We start from the raw sequence: 15,980 nt of genomic DNA, 5'->3' as shown, positions 1-15,980 counted from the left end.
TTTGGTGAATGAGCTGAAATCCTTGATGCTTTCTAATCTGCCAGAAAAACCATTTCCTCCTTCACACTTTCTAAATCTAGTTCAAGAGTCATTGCTCTCAAGAAAATTTCCATTCTCACCAGTCTTGCAAAATGGGTGTTGTTACTGTCCCTTTTTTGATTTGAGGAGAAACACTTGAGAGGCTACAGAACCCCCTTGAGGTCACGGCCTGGGCACCAGAGAAAGAACTAGCCCATCAAGTGTCTCTCCTGGTGGCATTTTTCTCATGTATAGGGAACCATGTAGGTGCAGCCCCCTGGTTGGCAAACCTTTCTCTCCTTGATATTCCAGGGTTGGGGGCCCATGTGTCACACCGTGGTCCCCCAGTATGGCACATGCAAAGGGGCCCAGGAGGGGTGTTTCTTACCTGGCGTGTTGAGCAGGCGAGACCTCTTGCAGTGGTAGGCTACCTCCTGCTCACAGTGCTCGGAGCCATCGATCACTGCTTCCAGCTGCTCCAGGCTGCCTCCATAGTCCAAGGTCATGGAGTAGGGCTTCTCAGGGTTGGCACCTTGCACATGGGTCAATTCTGTGTTGTTGTGCTGCATCAACGTCCAGATCTTGTCCTCTGCCCAGAAAACACAACCCAAGCAAGGTGAAAAGATGATCATGCTTAAAGGCCTCCAAAAAGCTGGAAAAATGAAACAGGATTGTGTGAGCAGTGTGATGTTTGGTGGCTGCAGGTACATCAGTTAATTGCCACTTGAGTGCTCTACTCATAAGAATTTAACCCGAGAATTTTTTCTCCTAGAGTTCCACCCAGAGGTAGTGTGGGGGTTAATTATCTTAAGAGCTAAATTTGTGAAGCCCTTACTCCACAAGTTCTATGCTTAATGTCCATTATCTCATTGAAAATGGACATGATTTATGAAAAGTCATAAAACAAAAATAGAAACAGACAACAGAACAGGAATAAAAGGAAATGAATTCATCAGTTGTGGGAAGGACAATTTGGAACAGGAAGAACTTAGAAATGAGATATTTTGTGATCAGAAGTAGAATGTAACTAAATATGCTCAAAGATAACTATCATGGTGATGATATACATAGAAGAATATAGGTCACTGACAAATTATCAAATGTACAACCTGTCGGTAATTAAATGAACAAAAATAAAATGTTAAACGTTTCCAATTAATAAATAAATAAAACTGACATCATCTAAATCAGAGGGAGTTGGTCCTGCCATGTTAAAAATGAGGGAAAAGTGAATAAGGAAAACCAGGCAGGTTTTCTAAGATTATATAGTTAGTTAATGACTAAGTGAGAATTGGAACCCAGGATGTCTGACTCCAAAGACACTACTTCCAGATAGTGATACACACTCTTCCTCACAAGAGAAGCACTAGCATAGATCATTTTCTCAGAGAACCATAAGCACCACTTTGAAAATAAGACCTATTCACAGAAAGCATGTGTGACACATACATCATAACAAGGATGAGAATGTGTAATACACACATACATGCAAGGCACTTAACTGAAGCTTGTTATTTATTCTCCATGGTACTTCTACTTACCAAAAATATTTTAAGAGTTTTACATTAAAACAGCATGCGGAGATGAGGGCCTAAAGATCAGGGAAGGAGAACATGCTTTGCCTTCTATCCGTAAGAATGGAAGGTGAAGAGAGGAGAAGAATTTTATTTTTAGAGCTTGGGAGATCTGGACTTGAAAGCTATTCTATGAACAACAAACTTGGGCAAGTCACTTCACTTTTGGAGGGGCTTAATTTTATCATCAGTTTTAAGAAAAGAAGTTATGAAGTCACAAGGCATTTGGGGATGCATCAGACATTCTGGAATAATAGACTGAAATATTTTCAGCAATCAGACATAGAATTGAATTCCGAACTTGCTCACAAATAAAGTGAAAGAGGAAATAGGAGGACTTGAAAAGCTTTTGTCATCTGAGAATCTTGCCCACATAATAACATCATTACTCTTCATAGATGCTCAGAGATGAAAAAGAACCTTGCCCAGACATCATGTGGTTTCCGTCCTCTCTCTCTCTCAGTCATTTAGTTTCACAAATGAGGAAACCAGAGTCTAGGAAGTAAAGGAATGACCCACAACATATCTATTATGAGATGGTAAGCATATACACTGCCACTGTGACAAATATTTCTAGTTACAGTATACAACCAGCACTACTTAGAAGCATGATGGTGGCAGCTGGCCATGAAAAAGAAAATAATATTAAAAACAACTGGCAAGCAGTATCCCTGGTTTTACTTTCTCTGTCTCAACTCTGTATATGAGTTAGGATAAGTAACTTCATTGCCCTGAACTTCAGTTTCAATATATTTTTAGAAAAGGGAGGAAGAGAAAGTTTGATCTTCACAGTTCCTAAATGAGGAAATATTTATTGCAGCAGAAAATTAAACCATGCTCAAACATTCTGATTCTTCTTAACACTCTTTTCCGAAACCAACCCCCTAATAGCCCATATCTCCAATGTTTAATTGAATGACATTTTCTATAAAGTCTAAAAAAATCAGGTTATTGGATTTTGGTTTTGAAAGCAAAAATAAGGCTTGATTCATATTGGTAAAAATAATAATGTTACACAAACAATGAACCAGAAATTTCAAAAATGTTGGTACCAGTACAGACAAATGTCGATAAAATAAACAAAGTGGTCATTCAATAATACAACACTGTAGAGGGAGAAATAAAAACTGCCAATTTTGAAATGTCCATGGTACTTATAAGAAACAGAACTCTAATGAGATGCCATGTTACTGTTCCATTCTAAGATATTTTACATACATTATCACCAGAACTCATAACAATCATGGTAGATATCAATATAAATATAGAAACAAACATAGATATTATAGGTATCCATATAGATACAGATATAAGAAGGAAAGAGAAAGTAAACTTGTCCCCAGTCTCAATGTGTCCAATCTGTCTGACTCCAAAATTGTTCCTCACAGCATCACTAAAGTACACAAATTTGGATTTCCTTCTAAATGTACACTGATTTTCATACCTTTGTCCATCCAGTGTTCATACACTACTTAAACAATTTGCTTATTCATTTACTCATTAGCTCATTTTTTTTTCCAAAATCTTACTCTATCTTTGGCAAGAGGGAGAAGAAAGAGTGGTATCAGAGAGACAATCTTTTATCCCAAAGCCGCGAATATCGCAAACCCCTCCTTCTGGGCCCAGAGAGTGAAATGTTCAGAGTTGAACTCTTGGCACTTTTTGATATATGCGATAGACAGAAGACACGAAGGAACAACTAAGGGCTCCAAAAGCGCCCCTCAGTTCACTTAACACACGTCACAAGCACGGTCTGACCAACAGGAAGAGAGACGATTACTCGAAACCTAGGGTCTCTTAGGTGGTTTCATTTCAAAGACAGCCTTTGTCATCTCATTATTTTTCTCCTGGGTGATAGAAACATAAAGACTAAAAATAAGAAGAAAACTGGATGTTATCTTTTTCTCACTTTCTATTTTTTCTCCCACTTCCTGGGTTGCTGTGCAGATTAGGCCCTGAAACTGATGAAACATGAAAAGCCAGGGGTCAGTGCCACTCAGGAGAGTCAGCTTTGATGGCTGATGTTCCTGATACATGGAATAAAGTAGGGACAGGTAGTTTTAGCTAGGGAAGGTGTAGGTGAAAGATCTCAAGTATCATTCATTTTGAATAGGCTTTTAGGGGGACAGAGGGTGATCCATCAGAGAAGGAAATGGCACCCCACTCTAGTACTCTTGCCTGGAAAATCCATGGACGGAGGAGCCTGGTAGGCTGCAGTCTATGGGGTCGCTAAGAGTTGGATACGACTGAGTGACTTCACTTTCACTTTTCACTTTCATGCATTAGAGAAGGAAATGGCAACCCACTCCAGTGTTCTTGCCTGGAGAATCCCAGGGATGGGGGAGCCTGGTGGGCTGCCATCTATGGGGTCGCACAGAGTCGGACACAACTGAAGTGACTTAGCAGCAGCAGCTGCACGGTGATCCATGCATGGACCTACATATACTATAAATAAAACTGGACTCATGAGCTAAATGTTCAAGATGGTAAATTTAGTCAGTGGGCAATGGACAGAGTGTGAATTTTGGCCTCAGAAAATCTAGATTTGTAAGTCAGCCCTACACTTATTGGCTAACCATACTTGGTCAAATGATTACTTTTCTGAAGTTCAGTTTCTTCATCAATTATACTTTAAAAAGCAGCAATGATGCCAACTGTAGAGGATGGTTGTAAAGATTAAGATAGGAGATCAGTGTGAGAAATTCTATTATTAACTAAATAATTAGATATTTAATAGGGATCTGTGTGTATCACTTAGAAAAAGATATATGACATCTCCAAATCCAGGAGCTCACAGATGTCTGATGCTGATATTAACAGAAGCATTAAAAACAAGAAGAAGATATGACTGGTCTCTTGTGGTTCTCAGGATAGCCTGCTTCAAGAAGGTTGTTTCCCAGTCCAGAAAGGAAGATCCACAAACATCTAGAGGAGAAACACACTAAGCTTGACCTTCTCTCTGCAGATCCATGGGGAAAACATACCAGATTCAAGAGTCCCAGAATGGAAAATGCTTCCCCCTGGTAGTTTGTGAACTTGGATTTTCACACAAGAAAACCAAACAGGTTTCCCTCTAACTCAAGTAAGTCCAGTTTCATGCAGAGACCAAGGAGGAAATCAGCTAAAAGCTATGATTGGCAGAGCATCATAAAATCCTCCAGGCTCCAAACACCACCTCAGCTGATGTGCCTCCAGCACCATCCCTCTGCCACACGGCATCCACCCTAACTGCTAGTCTCTAAAGATGCATTTAAGGCTTCAAGGTACCATGAGACAGCCTGGCTTTAGAAACCCGCCCATCTGATGAACGTCTATGTTCTACTCTAGTAGGAAGACTTTGCACAAGTTATATACATCTCTAAAGTTTCCTCATTGGTAAACAGTATATTTATATTAATCGTTCCATCCATGATGATAAAATGATCCAGTATCATGTTTTACATGGACACGTAACTGGTTGTCTGGCATGCAAAAGAGTGAAAAATCTTTATATTCAAACTTTTCTATGACATTAAAATGAGCACTAGGACTTCAATCCTTAGAGAGTTAGGGGTAGGAAACTCACCCTGCAAAGGAGGTTAGCTAGCAGACTCCTTGTGATATAGCTGCTGCTGTATATAATAAATGATTGTTGTCTTGTTGAATTACCTTTTCACTCTGAAATAGCCTCATGTGTTTCTAGATTTATTTTCATTCCTTGCATTTCAGAAATGTCTACAACAGAATATGTCATTTAGTCCTCATAGACCCAGAAACCTAGAAAATCATTGCCCTTGATACCACAGTTTGCTACCCAGGTCATTTTCTATTGTTTCTTCTGCTGTATTCAGTCCCATGATGGGAAACAGAGCCACTCTTTCTAATTTGCTTAAAGGAATACAAGTATTGAGTTACTCAAGACAAATTGTCTGCTTAAGAGAGGACTGCATTTGAAGATTTTTTGAACTGGCAGAAACTTATTCAATTCACTAAGGATCTTAGTTAGTCTAAAATAAGTTATTATGCATTTTAAATGTTTATTATCCAATAAATGGCTGGCAAATATTTTCTCTAATTTCCGAGATTGCTTTTTAATTTTGTTGACTATTTCTTGTGCTGTACAGAAGCTCTTTAATCTGATGTAGTCCCACTTGCTGATTTTTTCTTTTGTTCTTGTGCTTCTGTTGTCAGAGTAAAAAAAATCATTGTCAGAATGTCAAAGGGATTTCTTCCTTATGTTTTATTCTAGGTTTTTATGCCATCAGACCTTCTGTTGAAGCCTTTACTCTTTTTCAAGTTAATTTTTGAGTAGTATAAGATACGGGTCTGATTATTTGCCTGTCCAGTTTTCCCCACACCATTTGTTGAAGAGATTATCCTTTACTCTTGAGTATTCTTGGCTCCTTTGTCAAATATCAATTGATCCTTTATGTGAGAGCTTATTTCTGGGCTCTCTATTCTGTTCTACTGGCATATGTGTCTATTTTTATGTCAATATCATGATGTATTAATTACTGCAAATTTGGAAAAATGGATAGATGTTTAAGTGCACAAACTTGTGATTAGCAGATAAATAAATTCTGGATATCTAATGCACAGCTTAATAATTAGTCAACAATGCTGTATTATAAACTGCAAAGTTGCCAAGACACTAGGTCTTAATCGTTCCCATCAGAAAAAAAGAAAATTATTACATGACATATAGAGGTGTTAGCTAAGCATGGTAATCATACTGTAATATATAAATGTATAAAACCAACACATTGTACATCCTAAAATTACACAAAGTTGTATGGCATTTATAAGTGATCACTCACCTAGAGCCATACATCCTGGAATGTGAAGTCAAGTGGGCCTTGGGAAGCACCACTATGAACAAAGCTAGTGGAGGTGATGGAATTCCAGTTGAGCTATTTCAAATCCTGAAAGATGATGTTGTGAAAGTGCTGCACTCAATATGTCAGCAAATTTGGAAAACTCAGCAGTGGCCACAGGACTGGAAAAGGTCAGTTTTCATTCCTTTCCCAAAGAAAGGCAATGCCAAAGAATGCTCAAACTACTGCACAACTGCACTCATCTCACATGCTAGTAAAGTAATGCTCAAAATTCTCCAAGCCAGGCTTCAGCAATATGTGAACCATGAACTTCCAGATGTTCAAGTTGGTTTTAGAAAAGCCAGAGGAACCAGAGATCAGATTGCCAACATCCGCTGGATCATGGAAAAAGCAAGAGAGTTCAGAAAAACATTTATTTCTGCTTTATTGACTATGCCAAACTCTTTTACTCTGTGGATCACAATAAACTGTGGAAAATTCTGAAAAAGATGGGAATACCAGACCACTTGACCTGCCTCTTGAGAAACCTGTATGCAGGTCAGGAAGCAACAGTTAGAACTGGACATGGGACAACAGACTAGTTCCAAATAGGAAAAGGAGTATATCAAGGCTGTATATTGTCACCCTGCTTATTTAACTTATATGCAGAGTACATTATGAGAAACGCTGGGCTGGAAGAAGCACAAGCTGGAATCAAGATTGCCAGGAGAAATATCAATGACCTCAGATATGCAGATGACACCACCCTTATGGCAGAAAGTGAAGAAGAAATAAAGAGCCTCTTGATGAAAGAGGAGAGTGAAAAAGTTGGCTTAAAGCTCAACATTCAGAAAACTAAGTTCATAGCATCTGGTCTCATCACTTCATGGCAAATAGATGGGGAGATAGTGGAAACAATGGCTGGATTTATTTTTCTGGGCTCCAAAATCACTCCAGATAGTGATTGAAGCCCTGAAATTAAAAGACACTTATTCCTTGAAAGGAAAGTTATGACCAATTTAGACAGCATAGTAAAAAGCAGAGACATTACTTTGCCAACAAAGGTCCGTCTAGTCAAGGTTATGGTTTTTCCAGTGATCCTGTATGGATATGAGAGTTGGACTATAAAGAAAGCTGAGCACTGAAGAATTGATGCTTTTGAACTGTGGTGTTGGAGAAGACTCTTGAGAGTCCCTTGGACTGCAAGGAGATCCAACCAGTCCTGGGTGATCACTCCTGGGTGTTCTTTGGAAGGACTGATGTTGAAGGTGAAACTCCAATCTTTGGCCGCCTGATGAGAAGAGCTGACTCATTTGAAAAAGATCCTGATGCTGGGATTGATTGAGGGAAGGAGAAGGGGACAACAGAGGATGAGATGGTTGGATGGCATCACTGACTGTATGGACATGGGTTTGGGTAGACTCTAGGAGTTGATGATGGACAGGCATGCTGAGGTTCATGGGGTCACAAAGAGTTGGACACAAATGAGCGACTGAACTAAACTGAACTGAAAAAACAAAATGTTTGCTTTTTAAAAGCAGCACTCACCACAGAACATTAAGCACAGTTCCCTGTGCTATACAGTAGGTTGTCATTAGTTAACTATTTTATACATATATCAATAGTATGTATATATGTCAATCCCAATCTCATACCATACCCCATTCATCCCATTCCCTATTTTCCTCCTTAGTGTCAATACACCTGTTCTCTACATCTGTGGCTCTATTTCTGCCTTGCAAACTCTGTGGTGACCTAAATGATAAGGAAATCCAAAAAAGAGGGGTATATGAATGCATGCTGCTGATTCACCTCTCTGTACAGCAGAAACTAATACAACACTGTAAAGCAAATAAACCAGAACTAAAAAAAGAAAAGAAAAAAAAAAAAACAGCATTCAGTCCAGTGCACTTGCCTGAGTATAAGTGATGCTGTAAGGTATTATGCCATCTTTAATTATAAAGAACTTATGAGTTATAGGCCATCAAACAGCATGTGTTATAAAGATCCAAGGCTTCATTTCAAAAACATGACAAGGGTTGTTATGAAGACTAGTACAGCATTTCTTATGTTGCTTTGTGGATTTAGCTTTCAAGTCTATCTTCTTACAAACTTGAGACCTCCCAGGATGTGAAATGTATCATTCTGTATATACAGTGTGCTAGTCCTCAGGGCACAGACACAGGAGAATAAAGCATGCTGAACTCTTTCAAAATCTTACCATCATTTGAGGGGAAAAGTGGCATATATGAGAACCACAAATGCCTCACACTAATATAAGCACTCTTGAGATTACGAGTAAGTGAGGATGCCCAGAGATCTGCTGAGGCTGGGTTGGAGCTGATGATAGAGAAACTGTACTCTGTTTCCCTTGAGAATGGACAGGTCAACACTGGTCTTTCATCCATGGACCATCAGTATCTTGGCTAGCACTAAGCACCCTGTAAGACTTCAGGAAATCTTTATCAAGAGGAGGCTAATCGTCAGCATGTACAGTAAGTCCCCTACATATGAATGCTCAAGTTACAAAGATGTAAACGTGTGTTCCATCAGGGCCAGGCATGAGTAAATTGCAGTTTGCCCTCTGTCTCCTATTGCTGACAGTTCTTCACTTTACTATATCCCACCTCCTCTCTGTCCAGTCAGTAACTCTTCTTGCCTGTTCACTTGATGCCAGGCGCTGTATGCCAATTGTTGTACTATACTACTGTATGTACTTTCCAAGGTACTGTACTGTAATATTAAAGATGTTTATATTTTTGTGTTTGTTTCTTATGTATTATTTGTGTACTGCTACTGCTGCTGCTGCGTCGCTTCAGTCCTGTCCAACTCTGTGCGACCCCAAAGATGGCAGCCCACCAGGCTCCCCCGTCCCTGGGATTCTCCAGGCAAGAACACTGGAGTGAGTTGCCATTTCCTTCTCCAGTGCTGCCATTTCCTTCTCCAGTGCACGAAAGTGAAAAGTGAAAAGTGAAAGTGAAGTCGCTCAGTCATATCCAACTCTTAGCAACCTCATGGACTGCAGCCTACCAGGCTCCTCCATCCATGGGATTTCCAGGCAAGAGTACTGGAGTGGGTTGCCATTGTGTAACAAGTATTCAAAACCTAGTACAGTCACCCCATGCGAAGATTTGACTCATTGGAAAAGACTCTGATGCTGGGAGGGATTGGGGACAGGAGGAAAAGGGGACAACAGAGGATGAGATGACTGGATGGCATCACCGACTCGACGGACGTGAGTCTGAGTGAACTCCGGGAGATGGTGATGGACAGGGAGGCCTGGCATGCTGCGATTCATGGGGTCACAAAGAGTCGGACATGACTGAGTGACTGAACTGAACTGAACTGAACTGAACTGAACAGTATAATGCATATAGATACAGCTGATTGTGTTAGTTGGGTACCTAGACTAACTTTGTTGGATTTATAAACAAATTGGGCTTATGAATGTGCTCTCAGAATGGAGTTTGTTCATATGTAGGGGACTTATCGTATTATATAAGCGTCCACATGTAAAATAATTTTCAAGTGATAAGATCAAAACACACACACTCAACAACATCAACAAGAGAAAAGTAAATGAGGTTTCACAGAGTGCCAGCAGGGTATCAATAGCAGGATATTCCAGAATAGTCCATATCTGTATCTTTCCTGTGAAATCTTTCCTAGTCATCACCCCAGGAAAACTGTTTCGGAACCTTCATCCCGGAGCTTTAGGTGATCCACCTTGATTACTCTTGCTTTCATTTCAGAAAATAAATTCTTTACATACAGAGCAAGCGTTTAACTCTCTTATTTTGGTTCTCATTCTATCTGATTGGTATTATTATTGTGATGATCACTATTATTAATAGTAGTCCTTACAGATGCTATAAAATATTCCATCTGTTACCATGGAGATCACCACTAAGAAGAAAAAGCAAACAGAAGAAAAGTGAAAAAAGAGACAGAAACACGTGATAACTCTGATTAATAAAACCTCATTCTACACACATACCTGACTCTGCAGAGCAAGGAAAAAACTGTAAATTTTCTCTCATAATGCTTGGAAGGAAGAGAGAAGTCTACAGATTGTCAATACCCAGCTTAATTGAACTTAAATCACTGTGGGGAGCTGCTTACAGTCCTTTGAAAAATGTGCCAATTCACTTATACTCCTGTTGCAATAAAACAAGTCTATATTAAGGTCACCAGGGTCACTTCTGGTACAGTTATCTAAGTTGACAAAGTGAATTTTCTATGCCAAGGGTAAAGATAGCTTAAATAATTCTCAAAGCACTGTCTTTACCATTCATTTACCATCTATGCCATTTCTTGTCATTTTGCACTGACAGTTATTTAATTTTTCATATGTTTGTCCCTTATCTCCCCATTTAAATCTTAGGCAATATCTACCGAGTAGATATCGGCTTGGGAAGGGTTTCTGTGGTTAGTGAAGGAAGATGTGATGGAGGAAAGCAAGGGCTTTGGGATCAACAGATCTGGCTGCCAGCTCCGCCACTGACCAAATTCCCAAACAAGGCAGAGACAGGGAGCCTCCCACAGCCTCAGTCTCCACATCTGTAAACTGGATATACCCATTAAGTGGTGATGCTCTGAGCACTGAATCAAACTCACAGCACTGAGCAGAACTCAGAGGCTGACTCAGGGTGCTGGCCTCGAAATGAGAGTTGAACAGCCACAAGCCCTGCTGATGAAGTGATTCAGGGAGGAGCAGAGGCATCATTTCATTGTGGGAACAGTTCTGGGAACTTCTGATGAGGGGGTCCGTGAACCTTCCCCTCAACCTTTAAAAGGAAGGAAGACAAGAGGTGAAAAACAGTTTTCAACTTCTTTAAAAGGCTTCAGAATTTCTGCAAGAGTTTTCACTCTCTTGTGGCTCAGCCTAGAGGCCAAGGTGAGCATCCTCCTTGTCTGCTAAAACCACTGAAGATATGGTTGCTTTTAGTGTCTGAGCTTCTGCTGTTTGGAAGAGGGAGAATTACTGATTTAAGGCTCCTGATGGAGTCACCATGCACGGTGCATTAGCTGGAAGTAGGCACTGCAGGCTGCGGGGGGTGGGGAACCTATTCCAGCCACTGCCGTTCCTCCACCAGCCCGCATGGACCACACACTTTATGACTTCCATACAACATACTTGGCCATGATTTATTGCACTACTTTGCTGAGCCTTTACTTCTTATATACCTTTGGTGGGTTATTTTTCTTTTCCTTTGCTTTAAAATCAGTGGCATCATCAAAGAGGCCTGGGGAATCTGTTTTCTGATCTTGGAGGGGGCGTGATCTTGAATGGATTTCATGTGCAATTGCATGGTGCTTGTTTGTTTCTGATTAACTGGTTTATCCAAAGAAAATTCATGAAAAGTCTTGTGTGTGCAGAACACACTTAGGAGCTGAGTATCTTGAGGGTTACCAGGCTGAACACCATCCTGGACCCTGAGCTCAAGGGATTCATAGGTGCTTCTGAGAAAGAAGTTCCCATGGAAATTAAAAGATTCACAGCAGCATGTATGGGGTTGTGGTTTGATCCCTTTGCTGTCCAAGGGACTTTCAAGAGGCTTCTCCAGCACCACAATTTGAAACCATCAATTCTTCAGTGCTCAGCCTTCTTTATGGTTCAGCTCTCACATATGTACATGACTACCAGAAAAACCACAGCTTTGAGCCTGTGCCCACCTCCTGAGCAGGGGAAGAAGGGAAAGTAGACTGCAAATCAAAGTCACCTCATGATCATGGAGGGGCTTTGGTTGCTATGAGACATTTTCATGAGGTCTTTAGGAGCATCTTTGTGATAAGCACTGTTGTGGTGCTTTCTGAGGGAAAATCTAGGCACTGGATCTAACTTGAATTCAATCCTTCCATTTGTCAGTTACTAACAGAGTGATGCTGGAATGCTCTCCAACCTCTATGAACTTCTGTTTCCTCAAAATGCAAATGAGAGACAATTTCTACCTCATACTTTACCATGTGGATTTCACTCTAAGAGAATATATATTACCCAGTACCTGAATCACAAGTATACAGTAAATAGTAGTCCCTGGGCTTCCCAGGTGGCACAGTGGTAACGAATCTGTCTGCCTATGCAGGAGGTGCAAGAGATGCAAGTTCAGTCCCTGGGTTGAGAAAGATCCCTTGGAGATGGAAATGGCAACCCACTCCAGTATTTTTGACTGGAAAATCCCATGGACAGAGGAGCCTGGCAGACTACAGTCCAGAGGGTCACAAATTGTACATGACTGAGTGACTGAGTACATCCTTTTTTTAGAAGAGTTAAGGTAGCCAAGATGGAACTCACAGGGTAAGAAGCTGATTGCAAAAGGTTTGCCTTAGTCCTGCAGCCAGGAAATTAAAAGACACTTGCTCCTTGGAAGAAAAGCTATGACAAAACTAGACAGTATATTAAAAAGCAGAGACATCACTTTGCTGACAAAGGTCCTGTATAGTCACAGATATGGTTTTCTCAGTAGTCATGTACAGACGTGAGAGTTGGACCATAAAGAAAGTTGAGCACGGAAGAACTGATGCTTTTGAATTGTGTGCTGGAGAAGACTCTTAAGAGTTCCTTGGACAACAAGGAGATCAAACCAGTCAATCCTGAAAGAAATCAACCCTGAATATTCATTGGAAGGACTGATGTTGGAGCTGAAACTTCCATACTTTGGCCACCTGATGTGAAGAACAGATTTATTGGAAAAGACCCTGATGCTGAGAGAGATTGAAGGCAGGAGGAGAAGGCAGTGCCAGAGATGAGATGGTAAGATAGCATCACCAACTCAATGGACATGAGTTTGAGCAAACTTTGGGAGATAGTGAAGGACAAGGAAGCTTGGTGTGCTGCAGTCCATAGCGTCTGCATGGGTTCAGACTTAGTGATTAAAAAACAAGTCCTCAGGAAGGATACCCAACATTTATGTTGCCTCTCTCCAGGTCACAAAAGTAGACAAGCTTTGTGAAAATGGAAAAATCTACTTCTTCTTCCATGGATCCTAAATTCTGGTTTTGAAGGTGATTGACAAAATGAAAGCTCAAGAAGAAAGTGAAATTATTCATCTTTCTTTCATCACAGTATCAATGATATACCAACTTCATCTCCAGAGAGAAAACTTTTCTAACTCCACCAGCATCCCGTGTTTGTCTCACTCAAGTACTATTACGCCAACTTGTTTACTCAGACCCTCCGATAAACTGCAAGCTCAGCAAGGGAAAAGAATGTCTCATAAGTCTTTGCCTTCCTAGCCCCTGACCCACAGTAGGTATTCACTTATCACTGAACTAAACCTTCAACAGACTACCAGTATTTTTACTGGCTTCAGTAACAGAACATAAAATCAACCACAAAGTGATATGATAGGAAACTATGTTTTGATATGTACTTGAAACTCTGCCATGCAGCCCAGAATATCTATTGCAAAAAGCAGAATATTGGAAAAAATATAAATATCTACCAAGAGCTGTCTGATTCAATAGAGGATAGTTAATTGACACAGTGAAATACTGTGTAACCATAATAAAGACCACATAAAATTTCTTTAAACTGATCTAGAATTATTTCCAGGATAGACAGAATCATTTCAGGGTAACAAGGTGCAAAAGACTATGCTATGGGTTTTGTAAGAATAAAGGAGAAATAGGGCTACAGACAAGGATAAACTAAATGATTATATAGAGCAGATTTGTAAGAACAGAGTGAAGACTATGAGAGAGAACAAGATGTAACCAGTCAAACATTGTAGCTATATTTGATTTTTGTAATAAGAAAATATTTTACATTTTTAAAACATAAAATTAAATCATAAAGATGAAAAGAGACAAACACCACAACTGAATATTTAAAAAAAAAAAAAAAAAAGCCTGACTATATATTAAATAGATAAGATAACCACAAAGGAGAAAAAAATAATTAAAGTAAATTTTAAAATATAGTATTTTGTTCAGCTATATATATCCTGAGGCTATAGTCTAAAAAACAAAGTGGAAAATTCAAGTCAATCTTAAACTTTACCTTGTTATCAGTAGTGACATTGCTATTTGATTCTGAATCTATTGATTAGTATTATAGGATAGAATAAATTATAAAATATATTTTTTCAATTTTAAGTTTATTTATTTTTAAATAAAAATAATTATTTTTAATTGAAAGATAACTGCTTTACAGAATTGTGTTAGTTTCTGCCAAACATAAACATGAATCAGCCATCAGATCAGATCAGATCAGTCGCTCAGTCATGTCCGACTCTTTGCGACCCCATGAATTGCAGCACGCCAGGCCTCCCTGTCCATCACCAACTCCTGGAGTTCACTGAGACAGAGAGTTCCAGAAAAACATCTATTTCTGCTTTATTGATTATGCCAAAGCCTTTGACTGTGTGGATCACAATAAACTGTGGAAAATTATGAAAGAGATGGGAATACCAGACCACCTGATCTGCCTCTTGAGAAATTTGTATGCAGGTCAGGAAGCAACAGTTAGAACTGGACATGGAACAACAGACTGGTTCCAAATAGGAAAAGGAGTTCATCAAGGCTGTATATTGTCACCCTGTTTATTTAACTTATATGCAGAGTACATCATGAGAATCAGCCATAGGTATACATATATTGATTTTGTTGGGATAGTTTCTCAGTATGTGAGAAGAGAAATACATATGGATGATGGAATGATGAGAAAACATCTGATGGTGGTGGATTTGCATTAAAGTTAAGTATATAAATTCATAAGCACACACACACACACACATGCATTTTTTTACCTGTGTCCATAAAAAAGACGAAGAAGCAATAAGCAAACCAAACATCTAGATTTTAATTTTCAAATACCATGTGCTACAAAAAGGAACTAGGCTTCTTTGGGAAAACAGTTGAGTCTGGGTCAGGCAGGCAAAGTTCACGGTAACATCTTGGAACATCTTGGACTAGAAAGCGTGCAAGTGTTCCAAGATTAACGGGGTCACTCACAAAAGACATAGGAACAGAATTAAAGGGATCATTACCAGCTATACATGGGACAATCTGAGCATCAATAAATATAATAATAATAGTAAAAACATATTAAAGTAAAATAATTTATAAGTTTCAACTGATACAAGGGGGTTTCTCAGGTGGTACAGAGATAAAGACTCTCCCTGCCAATGTAGAAGATGCAAGAGACATGGGTTCAATCCCTGGGTCAGAAAGGTGATGTGGAGGAGGAAATGGCAGTTTACTCCAGTAGTCTTTCCTGGAGAATTCCATGGACCGAGGAGCCTGGTGAGCTACAGTCCATGAGGTTGCAAAGAGTTGGACATAATATATGAAATATATATGTGAAAAATATTCTTTTCCATTATGATTTACCACAGGATATTGAATATAATTCCCTGTGTTAGACAATAGGACCATGTTGATCTATTCTCTGTGTAATAGTTTACATCTCATAACTTCAAACTCCCACTCTATCCCTCTCTCACTGCTCTCCTCTTTGGAACATTTTACTTACAACTGGTTTGTACTCTTCAAAAACTTAATGTCTGTCATGAAAAATGACCAAAACAAGATGGTGTGGGGGACCTGGCTTTCTAGTTAAAAGAAATTAAAAGGACAGGGCAATTAAATCCCA

The 15,980-nt window shown here is 39.5% G+C and overlaps 1 protein-coding gene across 1 annotated transcript in view; it reads right to left on the bottom strand.

Moving 5' to 3' along the window:
* The window catches only part of CNTNAP5 (contactin associated protein family member 5), a 1,031,770-nt gene that overhangs the window by 300,675 nt on the left and 715,115 nt on the right, over nt 1-15,980 (bottom strand). Inside the window, exon 13 of the mRNA XM_070769229.1 lies at nt 407-607. Within this exon, the coding sequence (XP_070625330.1) occupies nt 407-607 (201 nt within the window). The remainder of the gene's footprint in view (nt 1-406; nt 608-15,980) is intronic.

Source organism: Bos indicus, chromosome 2 (assembly GCF_029378745.1).
Source record: "Bos indicus isolate NIAB-ARS_2022 breed Sahiwal x Tharparkar chromosome 2, NIAB-ARS_B.indTharparkar_mat_pri_1.0, whole genome shotgun sequence".
Lineage (NCBI taxonomy): Eukaryota > Metazoa > Chordata > Mammalia > Artiodactyla > Bovidae > Bos > Bos indicus.
Note: the sequence above shows the minus strand (reverse complement) of the source record. Positions and strands in the feature narration are given on the sequence as shown.